At 35.9% G+C, this 17533-nt stretch overlaps 1 protein-coding gene across 4 annotated transcripts in view; it reads left to right on the top strand.

Moving 5' to 3' along the window:
• SLC4A7 (solute carrier family 4 member 7) overlaps nucleotides 1-17533 on the top strand; it is a 93039-nt gene that overhangs the window by 71209 nt on the left and 4297 nt on the right. For all 4 annotated transcript variants that reach the window (XM_075083277.1, XM_075083275.1, XM_075083274.1 and 1 more), the window contains 14 exons: nucleotides 378-481; nucleotides 1997-2171; nucleotides 4524-4657; nucleotides 5213-5458; nucleotides 6775-6880; nucleotides 8036-8197; nucleotides 9192-9305; nucleotides 9743-9904; nucleotides 10148-10399; nucleotides 12489-12557; nucleotides 13005-13178; nucleotides 13531-13662; nucleotides 14417-14514; nucleotides 16261-16368. In XM_075083277.1, the coding sequence (XP_074939378.1) occupies nucleotides 378-481; nucleotides 1997-2171; nucleotides 4524-4657; nucleotides 5213-5458; nucleotides 6775-6880; nucleotides 8036-8197; nucleotides 9192-9305; nucleotides 9743-9904; nucleotides 10148-10399; nucleotides 12489-12557; nucleotides 13005-13178; nucleotides 13531-13662; nucleotides 14417-14514; nucleotides 16261-16368 (2036 nt within the window). The remainder of the gene's footprint in view (nucleotides 1-377; nucleotides 482-1996; nucleotides 2172-4523; nucleotides 4658-5212; nucleotides 5459-6774; nucleotides 6881-8035; nucleotides 8198-9191; nucleotides 9306-9742; nucleotides 9905-10147; nucleotides 10400-12488; nucleotides 12558-13004; nucleotides 13179-13530; nucleotides 13663-14416; nucleotides 14515-16260; nucleotides 16369-17533) is intronic.

The following is a 17533-nucleotide window of genomic DNA, read 5'->3' as shown; positions in this document are numbered from 1 at the left end:
TCTGGAAATGATTGAGGGGGGAAAAAAAAATCCAAAGATTTCTAGGCCTCATGGTTGAGCCTCTACTGTGTCTTGAAAAGGTAGGCTTTGTTTCGTCATGTCTCAGGGACATGTTTCTTGTAGAGAGAGGGAAGATTAATACTGTTGTGTAAGGTACTAATAAGATCTTTTTGGGATTGTTGTACAGTTCTAGTTGTCTCTACTCGACAAAAGATGAATTTGGCAAATGGAGGACTGGTGATAAGCTGGGAATATGAAAAAGGTTTGGAAGGCATTAGAGTCTCTGCACACTGTCTTTAAATATACTTTTTAGTGTAAAGGCAGTCTCAAAACATGGTGGTGTTTTTTTTTTAATTTATTTTTATTTTTTTCTGTAGGAGAAAAGGAAGGTACCTAAATTTCCAAATGGATCTGCTCCTACAGGGGAGACTCTCAAAGAAGAAGGCCATCATGCTGGACCCGAACTTGAGAGAACTGGAAGGTGTGTTTACTTCCCTAAATACTAGCTGCCATGAAGAAATAAAAGTGATAAATCTTCAGTTTTTAATGATGACATTTGAACATAAGATATCATGGTATAAGTGTCAGAGTGCATCGCTTTTCCTTTTCAAGTGTTGGATTCTTGCCTAAAAATGCCAGTCTGCTTAAAGCATTTTCAAGCCTGTGGCAATGTTTCTCAACACGTTTATGAAGGATTTCCTATAAGATGCTGCCTAACTTAACTAACTGACTTTTAAGTGTTAGGTTTTAATTTTTAATTGTGAAGAGCATGCAATTATAATTATAGCAGGAATATGCAGTTTTTCAGTATTGGGCTAGGTACTAAAAATTTCCATTAATACAAATCTGTTTTATTAAACGTATATGAAATGGAGCAAAAAGGAATACAAAATGGCAAAAAAATACTTTGGTATTGGTTAGGTTGTGGTCAGGTTTCTTTTAGTTCTAAAATAAGATTGAAAGAATTTCTTTCAGTTGAGTTGCATTGTTCTCTGTTATTTCTTAAATACTGCCCAAAGAAGTCCCCAACATTGGAAATATCTGCTTAAGATTAAATCTTAATATCTCGTATGAGAGAGTAGAGATCAAATCCACTGAGAAATTCTGGAAAAGATACAATGCTTTTATCCCTAAAATTATAAACTTCCAAGTGAAACCCATCTTTCTCATACCTTTGCAAGAAGGACTTTACAACATTTGTGTTGATTTTTACCATTTTGGCTTTGTTATACAAATTTTTTGCCTTTTTGCAGACAGTATGTAGAGCTGAGAAGTTCATTTCTGCCCTCAGAATTATCTCTAGATGAGACTGTAGTTTTTCTTAGGAATGGATTTTTTTTTTTAATAATTCAAAACAAAACCAGGTTTTTTGGTGTGCAAACTATACCTGGTATTTTGAAGTCTTGAAATTTTCTTGGAAACTGCCAAAAGCTTATTAATTTTTTGCTAATAACTTACCCAGTTGAACTGACTTATATATATATTTGGTTTTGTCTTTCCATTTGTAGGGTACCTCTATACTGCAGATGAAAACACTGTTAGAAATGATAGACCTAAATTTATTTGTGAACCTAACCATGTGTATGTAGAGAATGCAAATCAAAAAAACTACAGCTACTTATTGCAGTAGTAATATTGAAACGTATCAGTGCAGTGGTCTTGGCTGAGGTTTAGCATATTTCTTCTGTTCCTTGTTTTGAATATTATAAGACAGATTTGACGAAAACACTATTTAAGTAAATTGTTTGCAAAGGTATTTTTTCAGTATCTAGCCCATATACAAAAATATCTAGCCAGCTACTAAAAATGTGGATAACCTGCTTGATGATATTTGGAATATTACTGAATACATTTTAAACTGTTATGCTTTAATCAGGATTATGAAATAGCTAATTTGTGCTGGCAGTAGGCACTGGCAGTCATGTGTAGCCCATAGTTTTGAACTAGCTAGAATCCTTTAGTGTACAGTTTGACGAGTTTCATCTCACCTATTTAGGCTTTTTGGTGGTTTGATACTTGACATCCAAAGGAAAGCACCTTTTTTCTTGAGTGACTTCAAGGATGCATTAAGCCTGCAGTGCCTGGCCTCGATTCTTTTCCTATACTGTGCCTGTATGTCTCCTGTAATCACTTTTGGAGGGCTCCTGGGAGAAGCTACACAAGGCAGAATAGTGAGTACAAAGAATGGTAGTGGCCAGGCTTTTAGACCTTCAGAGGCAAGTCACTGTGTGCATTTGTCTCATTTATTTATACTTGTATTTGAAGAATTTACCCACAGCACTTGATTAGCCTGCCCAAAGCAGATCTTCCCCAAAAGGTAATTGCTGTGGAAAATGTGGGGAATCCATGTGAACAGGAGAAGATGCACAGTGGAGGTAAAAAATGTTTATCCTGCCTTATTGGATGAATGGCTTCATGAGTTGAGAAAGGGATTGCATTGCCTTCTTTTTAGCTACTTAAAAATAATGAGTAGCAGTAAAGGTGCACCATCCCACTAGGCCTACTTTAGGCGAAGTCAGAGGCTCAAGGTGGATAGCCAAGAACATGTACTGGCCTTGACTAGTAGGCCTATGAGGATGATAACGCCTGCAGTGTATGGGTAGCAGTCAACAGTGTGTTTAAAAAATGGACAGTATATGTATATGCTTTCACTAATGGTATGTTGTTAACAATAAAAGAAAGTGGCTGAGGTTTATGAGCAGAAAATGCTCTTCATTGTAAATGACTTGAGTATAAACCATACATGTACAAAATTGTGCTGGGCTGTAGTTAACACCAGCACCTTTGAACCAAAATGTCATTGCTCTTTGGTTTTTGGAGCAGGGAAAGAATACTTAACATCAGCAATGTTAATGACTTGGTGTTTGTGTCAATTGGTTTGTGAGTAAACTGGTTTGAAGAGTATTTTCTGTTTTTAAATATATCAAAAAGAAAAAAGGCTCTGTCCTTTTGGGGGAGGGGAGGATGTATTTAGACATGCCCTTTACAAATTTTAAGATTCTGGTACAGTTTATGATGCTATAAAATTCTTCTTGATACTTAGATCAAGTTTTTAAGCTTGTACTATATTAAAATTGAGTTTACTATTATATGTCTTTCAAGTAATGCTGTTGACTCAGATTTTTGTTTATTGATGTAGCACTTCAAGCTGATAGCAAATACTGGTTTTGCCACTCTAAATGTAGGAGTGGTTATCAAAATGTCGATGTAATTTTTGACTGTACGTCATGTATAATCATGAAAATATGCTCCTTTTAAAGCGTGATTCTTAAACACCTTCTTTCTTTTAGCTATCTGGAATTGTTTGCGGGTTTGTTCCTGCCTTCAGATACTTGGTGTGCATCATTGAATATAAAATTTAGTTACTGCACACACATGTTCAAGCACAGTAGCTGATGTTGTAAGGTACACAGTTTGTGTTTGAAACCTTCCCTCACATTCCCAGAGGTCATCACCTCCACAGTATTCCTGTCCCTGCCACCCTGATTGAGCGCCCCAAGGTTAATGCATTGACTAACCAAAAGCACTAATTCAAAGGTAATAGAACAAGAGACTGGGATTATATATATTTTTCTAATGTAATGAACAAAGAACTCATGTTTTCATTTTTAATAACCCCAGTTCAGCAAACCATTTTACCTAATTTTAGATGCTTTCCTGAATTGGAGCTTAAATTTGCATAAATATTGTTTTCTTAGGCTTGCATAATTGCAAAATAGTAAACATTTAAAATTCTACCCAGAACCTTTAATCTGTAGCCCATGACTTCTCATAGTTGTAAATGGTGAAGTTAACTATTTTCAAGTGACTTTAATATCATTTTAGGATCTAAAAAGTCCTGCCCATCTCTTTTGAGGTGCACTGTAACTTTTTTTTTTTTAACCAGAAAACGTTGTAGTAAAACATTTAATTCAAGAACTGAAGTGTAGATATCTTACTTGAATGAAAAGAAATGCATTACCAGGTGGGACATTGGTTTACTGCTCATCTATTTTTGGTGTCATGTATACATAAACCAATATTGTTCAGTAATTTCCCGTGTACCTCCACCTGTCAGTTTTTTCTTTTGTAATGATTGGTTGACTGATGCTGGTTTGATACGGCACACTGTATCATGTTTTGGTACAGGTATGTTGCAGTACATATATGGATATCTACTTTCTTTACAGAGACAGATAATTCTTTCTGTAAATTACATGTTGAGTAAGTTTTTTTTCCTTTTAAATTTGTAGTAATTATTGGTATGTTTTTCCTCCATAGCTAGCAGGACTAATAACTTGTTCTCATGGTTTTGGATGGCTTTATGTTATGCGTGAAGTTTTCAAAATCTTTTGCCCATGGTATTGTTACTGCCAAACTGTGTTAAGTTATTCTTGTCTCAAACATCAATATTAATTGCAATGCTGTTACATCTTGTCTTGTTTCTAAGTTAATGCATCTTAAAACTGTATTTATGCAGATGTGATGCTAAATGCTAACCTGAAATGCAGCATAGTTACAGCAGTTTCTTTTCCCCCAAACAGAGTGCAATAGAGTCTCTCTTTGGAGCCTCATTAACTGGGATTGCCTATTCTCTCTTTGCTGGGCAACCTCTTACTATTTTGGGGAGCACCGGACCAGTTCTAGTGTTTGAAAAAATATTATTTAAATTTTGCAGGTAAGTGATGTTTGTATTAGCTTGATGCACTTCAACTTCCTAGCCTGTTACAACAGCTGTAATTGAAAGCAGGTGCGTGTTAAAAGTAGATGTCCACAAAGATGTGAATGTAGCAGCAAGAGACTGAAAGATGGATGTGGTTTGGCAAAGCTGTGAGGCACTGGTGAGCCTTGAGGAGAAAATCAGTGAAAAGAAGTGGTTAGGACTTAAATAAAAGTTATGTTCTGACTGTGTGGAGATGTTGACTTTGATTCTGCAAGGGTAAACAGAGATTGATCTGCCCTCTAGGAGAAAGCATCGAGGTAGTTCTGGAAAGATGAACCCCAAGATGCTTTCCAAGCTAGCTAGTTGTATCCTCAATCCTAGAAACACCTTGCAGTGTTGCTTTGCTTTGGAAGATGAAACAGAAAAGTTTCTGCTTCCTTCAGATCTAACATCAGGGACGAGAGAAGTGGTGAATATCTATAGAGCTTGGCCTCAGTATCTGTTTTCCAATAGAATATAGTATAGGTGACTTTTGGCTCAGTTAATACTTTCATTTCTGTCTTCACACAGGGATTATGGTCTTTCCTACCTCTCCCTGCGAACTAGCATTGGTCTGTGGACTGCGTTTTTATGCATAGTGCTTGTAGCCACAGATGCCAGCAGTCTCGTGTGTTACATCACTCGATTTACTGAGGAAGCTTTTGCAGCACTTATATGCATCATATTTATCTATGAAGCATTGGAGAAGCTTTTTCATTTGGGAGAAGTGTATGCCTTCAATATGCACAATGATTTGGATAAACTGACTTTATATTCGTAAGTATCCAATTTCTATCTATTAGGAAAACACATAGGGAAAATATTTATAGTATAGAGACATACTGTTTACTAAACTGCAATGTGTGCCTCTCCATGGCAGGGTGGGAGGAATGCTGGGGGTGGTATGGGCATGAGAAACCTCAGAAAAATTCTATTCAGGATGCTGTGGAATTGAATTTCCTGTGTTAGCTATGGGTGATTGGAAGGGATGAGGGGCTGTGACAATGCTTGCTTTAAGTGCAGCTTTTTTGAAGGTCAGCCTGCAGATTAAAGGTCAGAAGGGGAGTTCTGCCTTACCACTTCTGGATGTCATGATAGTTTACCCCACCTGGGTGAGGATTATTTCCATATAGCTGAGGCATGAAATGCTTCTGCAACTTTCACATGTTATGAAGGGGAATTAACATCTTTAAACAGCATTTCTTTCTGCTGTAATTATTGGGAATACTTCACCTTTAAAAATGCAGTTTATGCATTTATATCTTTAGCTTGGCCTACTGCATACTCAAAAATGCTGTCTTAATTCAGGGTGATGGGTTTTGGTCATGTGTAGATCAGAAGGCATGCCAAATGCAAGATAAATGGCGAACTCTACCATAATTTTAGAAGAGACTATGAAATGTCTGCAGGCTAATGACATGTCTGGTTTGAAAAGGAGTTGCTGAAACTGTCATCTACACCAATTTTTAAAATGAAATTATTTCAATTTCTGTTTTCTCTTACGTTGGTGTACAGTGGGACTAATTGAGTTTGAACCATTGTGGAATGTAATGCTGTATAGAAATCTAAACCTTAATTTGTACACAGTTATAGAAAACTATTTGCACCAAGTTAATCCAATTATGAAGAAATCTTTAGAAATAACACAATATATGTTAGTATAGGGTTGTTGGGAGGTGGTGTCATTTGGATTTTTATCTTTTTATTAATGATATTTAGAATTCTGCATATTATTTCTTTCATTTTATTTTTCAGGTGTCATTCTATTCTATTTAAAAACTGGCAGATCAATCATATAGTTAAGTCAACGTTTTGCCTGCTTCTCATTCTGAAATACATTCTTTTTTTTTTTGTCCCATCTTCTAAACCTTCTGAGCAGTTGCTTCTTTGATTCTTCATTCCCCCTCCACACCCACCCCCAATAATCCTAGTTCATGTCATGTAAGGAGGAGTCTTGTGCTCTGCCTCTTTCATAAAAGGTTGGCTAAACTCTGGTTTAAATTCTTCAGGATTTTTGAAATTACTGAAAATCGCTGCATTTTGGCACATATGGCTTAAAAGCACATAAATTATTTTTTTTTTCTTCACTTCAGATGTGTGTGTTCTGAGCCTGAGAACCCCAGCAATGAAACTTTGCAGGTGTGGAGGAATATGAATAAGTCTGTGGAAAACATAGCATGGAGTAATCTTACTGTTTCTGTGAGTATCTAAAAGCTATGTCTAAATATCGGGTGAGGGGTGGGGTGTTTGTACAAAAAGTAAATACCCACACAGTACTAGTCTTGATTAATATTTTTCATCTGGTTTCTTTCTTGATTTGAACTTGGACTGTGGTTTGTTTTGGTTTTGGTGGCTTCTTTTGTGTGTTTCGGTTTTTTTCAGTTTTGTTTTGTTTTTGTTTGTTTTCTTTTTAAAATGTATTTTTGAACACTTTTATTCCTCCCATAGTGCTTTAAACAGTCATTGTAGTGGTTTGGATGAGCGAGTCCATGGCAGTAAGAGTCTGCTTGAGGTAGCCACTTTAATCTTGCTATGCAGAACAGTTGTTTTTCTGAAGTGCAGATGAATATGGCAAGGTGAATAAACAGAAGATTGTTCTCTTCAATTTCCTGGAAAGGATGAACAAATATTTTTAAGAAGATGTGAAGATGGAATCTGCAGTTAAAATGTGGTAGCAAACACATCTCATTTGTTAGACATCGGTATAAAACTACAACAGAATCAAAGAAACTACCTAAATATCGATTAGAAGAAAATAATTATTTGGAAAATTGATCTGGTTTTCTTTTTTATTGAAATCCATTATTTAGGATGCTTTTCGACCTTATTAGAAAATGAGATTAACCCAGCTATAAGGAAAAAAAAAATTCTAGGAGTGTTTTTTCCTTAACTGTGTCAGGACAAAACAAAGTCAAGAACAAAGAGGTGGGAGAAACTGAGGAGACCTCTTTTGGGGTGCGTGTGTTTGGTTGGTTGGTTTCTTGTTTTTTGTTCAATTTGAAAGTTGATGTTAGACAGTCTGCTTTTCCTGTGCTTAGTCCTCAGTCTCTGCATTCAATCTTGTGATACTTTGAGAAACAGAATAGGAATGAGGCGAATGTAAAGAAGTTGTTTCTTATTGGGCATCTCCCAGCATTTTGGCATCCTGAAATGAGCAGTGATGGATACTGTAGCTCCTCTGGAACAGACAGCACACCTTTTTGGAATTTCAGGATGAGGTAGCAATGAAAGAAGGAACCCCATTTTTGGGATTGTGAAAGTTCTCAGCTGTGTTTTATATCAAAAAGCTACAAGTTAGGGTGAAAGTACTGAATGAATCAAACCTAGAAATTCAAGGAGTTTTTCTCTTTGCAGGAATGTGTAAGATTTCGTGGTGTGTTTCATGGATCAGCTTGTGGCCATCACGGACCATATATTCCAGACGTTCTCTTCTGGTCTGTCATACTATTCTTTACAACATTTTTCCTCTCCTCTTTCCTTAAGCAATTCAAGACCAAACGCTATTTCCCAACTAAGGTAATTCTGATTAGAGACTATTGTTATCTTGTGATAAATACATTACTATAACTTAATGGAGTTGAATTTTTTATCTGGCTTCAGAACTTTTTATTGAGAGATTTAAGACAGGAAAAAGAAATTAAAGCCAGAAAGTTAGCTTATAATTCTGACAATGAAGACATTAGAGTAAATAAATTGGCTGCTGAAAATTCCGTGCTTACTCTCTGCTTTCCTATAGTTACAACAAGATGTTCTAAACATTAGAAGACCTAAGCAGTCTGGCTCCCCATACTGATGGGTATTGCCAGGTATCAGCTGAAGGGAAAATAGGGCTGCTGTTTTCCCCACCTAGCTGTACAAAACAGTTGATTGCTTTCCCCAGACTGCTGACATATCAAAAGTTCTGAGCGGTTCCTCAGGGAATTACTATTTCTAATAGAAGCTAATAAAATGATTATTACCCTTGGACTGATTTACACAGTCTAACTTCTGCTAGCCAAAATAAAGTGGTTAGATCTTCTCTAAACCTCAGCTCATCCCTACAATATGTTCCTAATGTTTAATAAAGTCACCTTTGATAACCTGAATCTGTTGCAAATTATCCCCCTCCTATATAATAAAACATCAAATGTTTGAATATTGATTTCAGAACAATTCAGTGATGTTATTGAATTAAGCTGCAAGAGACTAGCTGTGATGGCCAAGCCTCCCAGTAGGGTTGAGAGGACAGGAAAATGAGGAAAGAGCTATTTTAAGTAATTCGCTGCTTGGAGTAGATAATTTTAAGTGGGATAATCGGATGAACATCTAAAGAATACTTACCTCTGTAACTTCATGCTATGCTGGCAGGTAGCTTAAATTTTAAAATAAAAAGAGAAAAATATATATAATGTTCAGTGGTAAAGTAAGATATAAATAGATTTCACTATTCATAGGGGAGAAAATTGTCTTTCTGTACATGCAAATCATAATGATGAAAGAGCAAGAGTTAACACAAGTCTTTTCTTTATAGGTTCGTTCCACCATCAGTGACTTCGCAGTATTTCTGACCATAGTTATCATGGTTTTGATTGACTATCTTGTAGGAGTACCTTCTCCTAAGCTTCATGTTCCAGAGAAATTTGAGGTAAGGAATAGAGCCTTTTAAAATACTTTTAAAATGTTTAGTTTCATAGACAGTAGAACAATGGAATTATATAGGAACAGAAACTTTTTTTTTACTACATACATTATAGTTGATGAAGTAATCACCTTTTCCTGTCTTGGATATACGTCTCATCTGACAGACGAGACTACGCTTCATATTATAATGTCACTGAAAAGGAAGCATTCTTTTGTGCAAATGTGCATAAATGAAGGAATGGAATGGATTTGTTGTATTTTTTCCATATAAATCCCACATTCACATGTAACAGATAAATCAGTCTCTTGGTCAAAGCCATTAGAAAAAAAATATAAACACATATTTAAGAAACTGTTGATCTGTTTATTGCAGTTGTTTGTAGCAATATGATCTACATTTTATCATAGTCACTTAATTCTTGATGTTTGGGGTTTTTTCAGCCCACCCGAAATGACCGAGGATGGTTCATAGATCCTCTTGGAAGCAATCCTTGGTGGACACTCTTGATAGCTGCTGTTCCTGCTTTACTCTGTACCATTCTCATTTTCATGGATCAACAAATAACAGCTGTTATTATAAATAGGAAAGAGCATAAACTGAAGGTAAAAGTTGTTTTCACAAAACTCTAACATTGTATAAGTCAAGTGTATTTTAAATCAGGTTAATACTGCAGATCTGTGAAATATTACTAATAGCATATTGACTAATAAAGAACAAATATAATTTTGTGGACACTGTCAAAGTATCTAACTTTTGAAGTTATCTCTTATTTATCAGCTAAGTTATAAATATGGTATAATCTAAACAGAAAGTTTATCAAATGCTTTGTTTGCTTAATTTTACAGAAAGGCTGTGGTTATCATCTTGATCTGCTCATGGTTGGTGTTATGTTGGGGATATGTTCTATCATGGGCTTGCCGTGGTTTGTTGCTGCAACTGTCCTGTCTATAAGTCATGTTAATAGCCTGAAAGTCGAATCTGAATGCTCAGCACCAGGAGAGCAACCAAAGTTTTTGGGAATCCGGGAGCAGCGAGTGACAGGATTGATGATTTTTGTCCTCATGGGGCTGTCAGTGTTCATGACGTCTGTGTTAAAGGTAAAAGACAGTTTTTTCCAAAATATTTGCTTTTTCTTTGTGCTTTTGATATTGTGATTTAGCATTTCGTAAAGTTAAGAAGTTTTATTATATTAAGTGAAATATGCCTGGGCTCATTCTCAAATTGCCTTTTTAACAACAGGTGTTAGTTGAATAAAATGATGGGGGAGATGTAAGAAAATGAAATCTGAGCAAGCTAGAAATGTAGTGAGTAGTGAAGAAAACAACCTTTGTCCATGTTACCTGATTATCTTGCCAGCTATCTTCTAGTTCCTCAAGTCCACATTACCTAAAATAGTTCTTCTGTAGTTTTTATGTGAGTGTGTAAATGGAGAAAATGAGTGTGATAAAGATGTAAAGTTACTTGGGCAGAAATAATATAGCAAAACAAACAGAAACAACTGGTTTAAAAAGTGATCATCAGAAGTGACATTGTTCACTTCTCATTCTTATCTTCAGCTTATTGAACTTCCTTTGATGTTTAAAGTGTCAAGGTTATTTTACACATCATCACAGTGTAATAGAGACTTTGTAGGTTGTATTGTGGCCTCAGTTTATATTCGGAAGACTTTATTGGGGAAGAAAACCAATCAGTTCAGTTGGCTTTTTGCTCAGACCTGAGTAAAATCTGTTCAACTTCCATTTTGTTATTTCAAATCCAGAAGTTAAAAGGAGAAATGAAAAAAACCCCACTCTTTTTGTAGCCAAATAGCAGATATGGCATAAAATGAATAATTGCTAATACCTTTAAAGAACTTGGTAAAAGTGTATTTAAAGAGAAATCATGCATTATTTCACAAAAAGGTAGCTTTCAAAGGCTGTTTAAGTTTATATAATGGGAAGTAATAAATCTATGAACACAACAGCTGTAGTTTAGTAATTAGAGCTACATATTATAAATTCTTGATAGTTGACCATTTGTATGTGTTAAAGAATGTAAAGGTGTGAAAGCAACAAGGCAGTAGCAGTTATTGAAAATGAGTATTCAGATTTGACAATCTCTGGTTGAAAAGCTAAGACCTCAGCTGTATAATGCAAATAACCAGAATCAGAAATATTGAAAGAGATTTAACATAGATTTAAGGGCAATAATAGTTCAATTCCTACTATTTGCTCTTTATGAAATGTTTTTCTTTTTCGATATGAATGACTGTTATTGTTCAAAAGAAGTAAGGAGGACAAAGCCTTGCATCTGTAGGCTGCTGTGCTTTTGTTCCATATATGGATTTATACTGATTTAATGCAGAAGTTAACATAAATGAAGCACTAGCATGTCAGATTAGAGCTTATAGTGAAGACACTAATATATATATATACTGTATATATATGTATACACTCAAGCACACACATATGCAGTAATGAATCCATAAGGCATAGTTTTATTCCACACTATTTAAGTTGCAGTTAAGGATTTTGTTCAGGCTTGATAGCAGCAGTTTTTATTCAGATTTTGAACTGTATCTTGGCTGTTTAATGAATTCAGGAGCAAAGAAAGCTTTGCTTGCTTTGTGTAATCTGCAGAGGTTTGATGCAAGTGTTGCTGAAATTGGTGGATGACTTCATTATCTCAGTAAGCTTTAAATTGATGTTCTTATTGGAGCAAAATTTAGCCCTGAATAATTAGCAGGCATTCATAGCTCATTAGGTATGGTGGGGTTTTTGTTCATCTGCTCCAGAAATGCAAGATTAGTGATCAAAAGTAAAACTTCATATGGCAATTTCATGAATAGACTTAATACAACTCCTATCAGACAGCAACATAAAGCATCACGCTTAGCATTAATTGAAATCTTGATTGCAACCTAGAAATTTCAGTGAATGGGCAGTCAAGACCGAACTACTTTTTTCATCCTGGTGATAGCCTTTTTAGCTCTAGGGTTTGTTTTTTTTTTTTGCTGCTCAGTCATACGTATCTTTCTCCATAAACAGATCGCCTCAGCTTTCACAGATTTCGCTTAAGTAAAACATAAGGTGAAGTAAAATAAGTAAAATATGAGGTGAAAAATAACTTTGTCTGTGTATGGTTTGCTATGTTATGCCATATTGGTTCCACAAGTAACTCTGTGGGTGTTTTTTTTTTCCTCCTCAGTTTATTCCAATGCCAGTTTTGTATGGTGTCTTTCTTTACATGGGAGTATCTTCATTAAAAGGCATTCAGGTAAAGTCTAATTTTAATGAGCAATTTGTTTTTGTTGAACACTAAATGAAAAGGAAACTGTAACATATTACTTCATGTGAAAAACAATAAAGTTAGCCCATATTTTCTGTATAGTATGTAGGATAATTTCCCAAGTGTCATGTTCAGATACTTGTTCTTACCATGTTGTGCCTTCACTTCTCAGTTCTTTTGCATTTATTCTTCCAGTAGTGTAGCTGAGCAACAAATTTTCTGAAATATTCTGAAATTTTGTACTAGTAAGGAGAGACTGGAAAAAGCCCAACAAAACAAAAGAGCCCCCAGCCCCGCCCCCTTGAATGTTCAGTGCCCTTCATTAGTATTTTATTTGGGATTAATTTAGGCTTCTGGAGTCCCCTAGAAGTGTTTATTTCCTTCTGGAGGGGAAGAAAATAATTAACTGAAGGAAGGTTTTCTTTTTCAATGCAGTTTTTTGACCGCATAAAACTGTTTGGAATGCCTGCCAAACATCAGCCAGACCTGATTTATCTACGTTACGTGCCACTCTGGAAGGTCCATATCTTCACAGTTGTTCAGCTCACTTGTCTAGTTCTGTTGTGGGTGATTAAAGCATCTGCAGCTGCTGTTGTTTTCCCTATGATGGTAAGTTAGCTGTTTTACAAGTTAATAATTTTCAAAGAGTACGTGCATCATCCAGGATCCCTTCAGAATGTATTTGCTGCCTTAAGAAAGAAGGGAGTGGGAAAGAAACAAAAGAACCCGTAGTACAAGTTGTTTACTTTTGAAACACGAGGTCTTACTTCATTTCCTGAAAATAAACAATTCAGTTGTGCATAGCTGTTGAAAGTGGAAATTATTTAACTTTGTGGTAAGATAAAGCTAGTGCTACAAAAAAGGGCTTCAGTTAAAGGTTCTGAATGTACTGAAAGTCCATGAGCATTTTTGTTCATTTAAATAGTTTAATATCAATTATTCCACTTCTGGTTCCCCATAGGTTCTGGCGTTAGTGTTCATTCGCAAGCTCATGGATTTATGTTTCACCAAAAGAGAGCTTAGCTGGCTTGATGATCTTATGCCAGAAAGTAAAAAGAAGAAAGAAGATGACAAAAAGAAAAAAGAGAAAGCAGTAAGTGTGAAAACAATCAAACTGAGCATGTTGTAAATTACTAGAAAATATTCAGTAAGACTTAAAAAAATTTTAAGCAGCCTGAGCATATGACTTGATATATCAAATCTACATTTTGAAATTCTGTACTAGTGAGTTTTAATGCTAGAGGAACTATTACTGGCAATTAAGTTAAGGAAAAGTCACTGTTTCAATGATGCTGTTATGAACTATGACTCTTATTTGTGATTAAAATTAGCAAGCAAAATGGAAAGAAGCAGTTCTTGGAACAAAATGTTTTCTTTGTCTTTCATCAGTTTAGAAGGTGAATGTGGATAGGAGAAAATAGCAGTGGAGTAGGGGTCTTTACCCTGCTTAAATTAATCACAAAACTGTGCATCATATTAGGGACGTTTTGTTTGTGTATGTTTGTCGAGCTGTAGTTAAAACCAACTGCTAGTTACCAATAATATAGAAGTGTAGTCTGTATAACTTCTCCATAAAAGTCTTACCTAACTGTATGCCAGCTAGCTGCATTCCTTACAAAACTTAACACCCTCCTTCCCCACTCCCCCATCCACCCTATTAGTGGGATTTTCTATAGTGGATAAAACACTTACAAGAAAAAAGTTCTTAAATTATATCTCCTGCTTTCAACTCCAGTAGCTACAGGGAAATGCCCCTTACCCCTATGAAAATTAACTGCCAGCATGAGATATTTCTTTGATTTCTGTTGCATGAGTAATTTTACAAACTTTTTACTTGGAATTTACAGGAAGCAGAGAGAATGCTTCAGACAGGGGACAACGGAAGTGTACACCTTGCATATGGAGAAGCCAATTTGGATTTTCCTGTAAAAACCCTAAAATACAGGTATAATAAAATGTTGGTCTTTTAAGAGTTTTTGTATCACATGCTGTAATTTGCATTATATTAAGTTGGTGGTGTATGAGTTTAATTTTTTCCCAAGCTTGTAACTGAGCCATGATTAGGAAGTATGAAGGTATATCTCATGGTGCTTTAGTAACATTTTATGTTGTTTTGTTCTTTAAAACTGCATCTTAATTGTAAATTTACATGACCATCTTGAACAGATCAGATGACTCAATTTCGACCAGCTGTACTCAAAGTGAAGAAGCTTCCTTGGTCAGTTTTAATGGAATACTTGTGTGTTACTGTGCATGAAGTACTGAGTATTAAGCAACTAATAGCATCAGTTGAGCCGTGTGTTTACCAGCCACTTGGAGTGTTCAGAAAAAGTCAAAGTGTGCAGTTTTTTGATGGCTTATTTAAGTGAGGTCTAAACTCTGTAATTTTTGTGATACAAAAAACCTTTTTATAGGCACCCATCTTTTACTTTAAAAGGTCATTTTCTGAAGGTAAATGTGAGGACAGGGTTACCAGTCCTCTTCCAGAAAAGGAAGTGCTGGAAAGTGATAGAAAGTTCCTCTAGCACTGGAAGGTGTCTCAGTACGTATCTCCCTTACTGGGGATGGATTCAGCTTAGTTGTCCGATATTCTACAACTGTTCAACACACCCAGATGATGTGACAGATAAATACCTTGCCAGCTTTTTTTGCCTCCGTAGTCCTAAGGTTTCCTAGGTTAAAAATTGGCTTTCCTGTGGATCTGGAGTAGTGTCAGGTCTACCCTAATCTGAGTCAGGAACAGGCAGATTTTTGGATTAGACAGATATTCCTGCTGAGTGCTGTTGTCTCTGCTAAGAGCAGGCTTTATCAGACTTTAGCAACTTAAAGGAAAATGCTAAATGCTAATGCTAAACATTTGAGTTGGTAATTGCTCTCGCAGTGGAACTATGATTTCATCAGCTGTGTACATGTGTGTTTACTGTGCATTTCACTGTCTTGAATCTTGTGGGGATTTCTGAGGAAAAACGGCTTTGTGCAATTTGAAGAACTCTTACAGATAGCCTAGGGTAGATTCTGAAGCTTAAGTATGGAACAGAACAGAAAACATATCTACAGACTACACCTAAGTCTGCTGCATATGTAAATATACATATAGGTTTTGAAAGCTTACCATCTGTGAGGGTGAACTTATCTTCTGCAGGACTTGGGGGGGATGGTGACAGAAAAACCTTGGAAAATGTCTAGTAAGGCTCTGCAGGAAAAAAATTAACTGGAAATCTGTCTAGATAATTGGGACTTTTATACTTTTACTAGTTTTAAATCTCAGCTGAGTTACCAGTTCTGAAATTTTACAAACATATGCTCTTTTGCCCTTGATTATTTCCTGGAAACAAAATAATTCTGATTTATGAAAGTCTTAGCAGAACAGTGTGATCAATTTCATTATTTCTGAGCACGCAAAATAATTTTCTGAAGCTACATTTAATTTAGAAACAAGATACCTCTCAAATATTCTCAATGTCTTGGTGGTGTTTATGTGAAAACCTGCTTTAAGATGCTATGTGATTCAGGCAGCCCTAGAGAGTTAAATTTTAAAATTTTTGTTGAAATACATTTGTAAGAGATTAATTGAACTTGTGGCTGCGTAAATATTGGAAGAAGGCACAACTGATGTAAATAATGAGTGATGAAAAGTATAATGCTGTTGCAAGGTATTGAATACTAACCAGAAAGTATGTTTGTTCTTCAGTGTTGATCCCTCAATTGTAAACATATCAGACGAAATGGCCAAAACTGCACAGTGGAAGGCTCTTGCCATGAGTACTGAGAATGCCAAAGTAACCAGAGCTAACCTGAGGTAGCTATAATTACTCACACATTTTCTAACTATGGTCTTGTGTTTAGCAGCTGATAGCTGTACTTGTACTTATTGAAAAGAACCTTAAACAAAAAGAGCATACATGGTTTGTAAATCTGCATTGAGTTTTTACTTTTGAGGAACTTGAATTTGAACTTCATTTTTGCTCTTTATTCTGAAGTTAAACAATTTCTTTAAGGAATTCCAATTATTTTATTAAATGTATTATTGCAGTTTTACAGTTACTCTTCATTTGCTTAATACAATTGTATGCTACTCTGATGGGCTTAGGGTTTCTAAAAGTGTCCTAGAGTGTATATGAGCATGGGAATTTTTTGATCCTGAATGTTACAAATGCCAGTGGGAATAAAAGGTGAGTCCAGCATTTTCATTGTTGCTTTCGGCTGCCCTAGGGCCTGCCCCCTGTTTTTGTGAGTGGGTTGGTTGGTTTCTTTATTTTTTTCCCCAGCTCATTTTAATCTCAAAAAATTAAACCTGACTTAAATATTATCTTCACTGGATATGAAACATACTTGAATGAAGTCCTGGACAGATTAGGAGTCCTCAGTGCTATGAACATTTCCGTTAAGCTGGCATGCATCTTCTGTGATGGCCAGGAGCCTCTTCCTCTGTGAGCTCCCCATCAAACAAGAACGTCTGCATGCAGTGAATCATTCTGCTATTCCATCATATTTTCTTGCTGTCTGGCTGAATCTATCAAGGGGAACAAACCAAATCCTGAATATTCATACAGAAAATAACAAACTTCCTGAAAGGCTTGTAATTTATAGGGACTGGTACCTGTGGACTGTTCCATCACAGTGCAACTATTGCTTAGTAGTTTTTATGTAGGAAAGAGGGGAGGATTGGCCTGGTTGGCTTGGAAAACTAAGCTTATGCAATCCTGCTGTCTTTACATGCCTCTTCTTTTGGTTGTTCCCTTTCAGCCAAATCTGTCAAAGGAAGACAGGTTTCAGAGACATGAAATTGTCAGGTTTTGGGGAAAATGACATCTTGGTGGAAGAGTTGGTGGTGAAGGAGTATTTATACGTAATCCTCCAAGCTACCGGATACTGCTTAGCTTGCATCATGGGAATAATAGCAGTGACTGGCCACTTAGCACTTGTATACTGTCTACTTATTCAACATATGCATTGTTCCAAAC

Source organism: Phalacrocorax aristotelis, chromosome 2 (genome assembly GCF_949628215.1).
Source record: "Phalacrocorax aristotelis chromosome 2, bGulAri2.1, whole genome shotgun sequence".
NCBI classification, from domain to species: Eukaryota; Metazoa; Chordata; class Aves; order Suliformes; family Phalacrocoracidae; genus Phalacrocorax; species Phalacrocorax aristotelis.
The sequence above is the reverse complement of the archived record's forward strand: the minus strand, read 5'-3'. Positions and strand labels throughout refer to the sequence as shown.